This window comes from Diachasma alloeum, unplaced genomic scaffold (genome assembly GCF_001412515.2).
Source record: "Diachasma alloeum isolate Michigan unplaced genomic scaffold, Dall2.0 Dall_scaffold_01115, whole genome shotgun sequence".
NCBI lineage: Eukaryota > Metazoa > Arthropoda > Insecta > Hymenoptera > Braconidae > Diachasma > Diachasma alloeum.
The window spans coordinates 36136-38976 of record NW_021681226.1 but is presented as its reverse complement, the minus strand read 5'-3'; the positions used below and the strand labels follow the sequence as shown (position 1 = coordinate 38976).

Below are 2841 nucleotides of genomic sequence, written 5' to 3'. Positions count from 1 at the left end.
AATCCTTGAAGCTTCTGCTGAATGAGCTGCCATCTAGAGAGCCTTGAGACGTTGAGTTGCTCTAAAGATGGCTCTGGAAGAGTCGTGGGAGCCTGACTGTCATCAGGATCATCCGTGAGCGGTTCCAGTGGTCGTGAGTTGAGCACTGCCTCGATTTGAGCGAGCAAAGTGGTGAGTTCCTCAAAAGTGAGCAGATCCTCTCCGATCGTCCGGGTGAGATGGAACTTCACCGACTTCACCGCCGCTTCCCATTTCCCTCCAAAGTGCGGAGCACCTGGAGGATTGAAGGACCACTGAGTCCCATCATTGATGAGGAGCTGTGCGAGCTGTCTTGATTGAGCTGATCCTGACGAGAAGAGCTTCTTTAGTTCCTTGTCAGCGCCAAGGAAATTGGTCCCACAGTCACTGAACAAGGAATGAGCGATCCCACGCCGACTTGAAAAGCGTCTATACGCCGCGATGAACCCCTCGGCTGAGTAGTCTGACACGACCTCGAGATGGACCGCTGAGGTGGTCATGCAGACAAAGATAGCCAACCAGCCTTTGTACGACTTGTGTCCCCGCCCTTTCCAGGACCGTAGAGACACTGGGCCGGCATAGTCGATCCCAGTGTTGAGAAAGGCTCGAGCGGGAGTGAGTCTGGCTGGTGGCAACTGGCCCATGAGCTGTTGAGCGCGTACTCCACGTTGGCGAGTGCAGTTAACGCACTTGAGGATGAAGGAGCGTACTGGTGCTCGACCTCCGAGTATCCAGTAGCTACTTCTGAGCTGCCTGAGGGTGAGCTGTGTGCCTCCGTGGAGTGTCCTTAGATGAGCCTGTCCGATGAGTAGCTGAGCCAGTTGAGATTCCTTCGGAATAATCACTTGGTTCCGGCTCTCCGGGCCTATGTGAGCAAACTTGAGCCGTCCTCCTATCCTCAATACCCCTTGGCGATCGATGAAGGGTGTGAGCTTGGTGAGGGGGTGGGATTTGCTGAACCTTTCCCCTCGTGAGATCGCTCTGAGTTGATCCTTGAAGTGAGCTGCCTGCGTGAGTTTGATCCAGAGGATGCGAGCCTCTTCAAGATCACCAAGAGTGAGCGGGTATCGAAGAGAAGAGTTGGGGGTTTTCCTGAGCCGAGCTATGAATCGTCGACAGATTGCTGTGACCCTGAGCAGTCGGTTGAACGATGAGAATCTGTCGACGAGATTCCAGAGCGCGATTGGATGAGCTTTTACATGTAGGAGAACTCCTGGCTTTTCCTCGAGGTCTGCGCTGAGGTCTTTTTCCAGAGCGTGAGTTGGCCATGATGAGCAGTCTTGATGAAGCCATGGTGGCCCTTTCCACCAGAGCTTATGAGATACCAGTTGGTGCGCTGATAGACCTCGAGATGCACAGTCTGCAGGATTCTCCTTGCCCGGTACCAATCTCCAATGAGCCTGCTGAGTGAGCTCCTGGATGAGTGCCACCCGATTTTTCACGAACTCCTTCCATCTTGAGGAGTGTGAGCTGATCCACGTGAGCGTGACCGATGAGTCGGTCCAGAGATAGGTGGTGGCGTTCGTGAGATTGAGTTGGTCCTTGACGTACTTAGTCAGTTTGGCGAGGAGAGCCGCAGTGAGTTCTAGTCGTGGGATTGTCAGCCGTTTGAGCGGTGCGACCTTCGTTTTTGAGCAAACCAATGTGAGTTGTGATTTTCCCTTGTTGAGAACCTTGAGATAGATCACGGCTGACATCGCCACTTGTGATGCGTCGGAAAAACCGTGTACTTCGACCGACGGAATCCGTGAACAGTCCAAGCCACCGAGGTATGGTGATCTCTGATAACTGTGTGAGCTCCTCCCTGAATTGGCTCCATCGTTGAGCAGTTGTCTGGGAAACTGGTTCGTCCCATCCCAGTTTCTCGATCCATAGAGCCTGGAGCAATATCTTCGCTCGTATGACCACTGGCGCTAGGAAACCCAGTGGATCGAAGAGTTGAGCCGTTTCCGATAAAATGATTCTCTTCGTTATTGAGCTGGTCTCAGGCTGAGTGACGGAGAACTTGAAGTTGTCCGTTCCAGGATGCCAAGAAACCCCTAGAATCTTGGTGAGCGAGTCCTCTATGAATCGTTGTTCTTGAGAGGTGCTGTCAGGTTGAAGAGATGTGAGTAGAGCTGGGCTATTTGAGTGCCATTTGGCTAGCGGAAAGCCTCCTGACCGACAGAGCTGTGTCACCTGATGAGCGGTCCTGAGTAGCTCTTCATCTGAGTCAGCACCCCCGCAGATATCGTCAACATATCGTCCTTTCATGAGCGGTTCCACAGCGAGAGGATAGTTCGATCCTTCATCCTCAACGAGCTGATGAAGAACACGCATTGAGAGGAACGGAGCTGACCTAGTGCCATATGTGACCGTGGTGAGTTGATAGGTGGCGATATCTCCGTTTGAGTCGGTCCAGAGTATTTGTTGGAGTGGCCAATCTTCCGGATGTACCCGAATTTGACGAAACATCTTGGTTATGTCCGTCATGAAAATGAGCCGTTTCCGCCGAGAAAAGAGAAGTACATCCGAGATATCCTTCTGCAACTTCTCACCCGTGTGCATAATCTCGTTCAACGATTGTCCTGAGCTGGTCTTGTTGGAGCCGTTGAAAACAACTCTGAGCTTCGTTGTCTCACTGCTCGCCCTGAGAACTCCGTGATGAGGGAAGAAATATTCCGGAGGAGCGTCAGCCCGAGAAGAACACGGACGGCCCGAAACCCTCAACCCTCCTGAAGCCGAGGCCTCATGTGCTAAGGTCATTTCGGTGCCCGTGCCCCCCCCCCATTGAGCTGGCGCTGATGAGCTGATCTAGCGAGCTGTCCGGAGACTCGACGCATG

The 2841-nt window shown here is 53.0% G+C and overlaps 1 protein-coding gene across 1 annotated transcript; it reads right to left on the bottom strand.

Moving 5' to 3' along the window:
* Positions 1-274: 274 nt before the first annotated feature.
* Positions 275-2472, bottom strand: LOC107045894 (the record flags this gene model as incomplete). Its single annotated transcript, XM_015268302.1, has 2 exons — positions 1759-2472; positions 275-1640 (listed from the first exon to the last, which is right to left on the bottom strand). Coding segments are annotated over exons 1-2 (2080 nt in total), but the record flags the coding sequence as incomplete, so codon positions are not given.
* Positions 2473-2841: the final 369 nt, after the last annotated feature.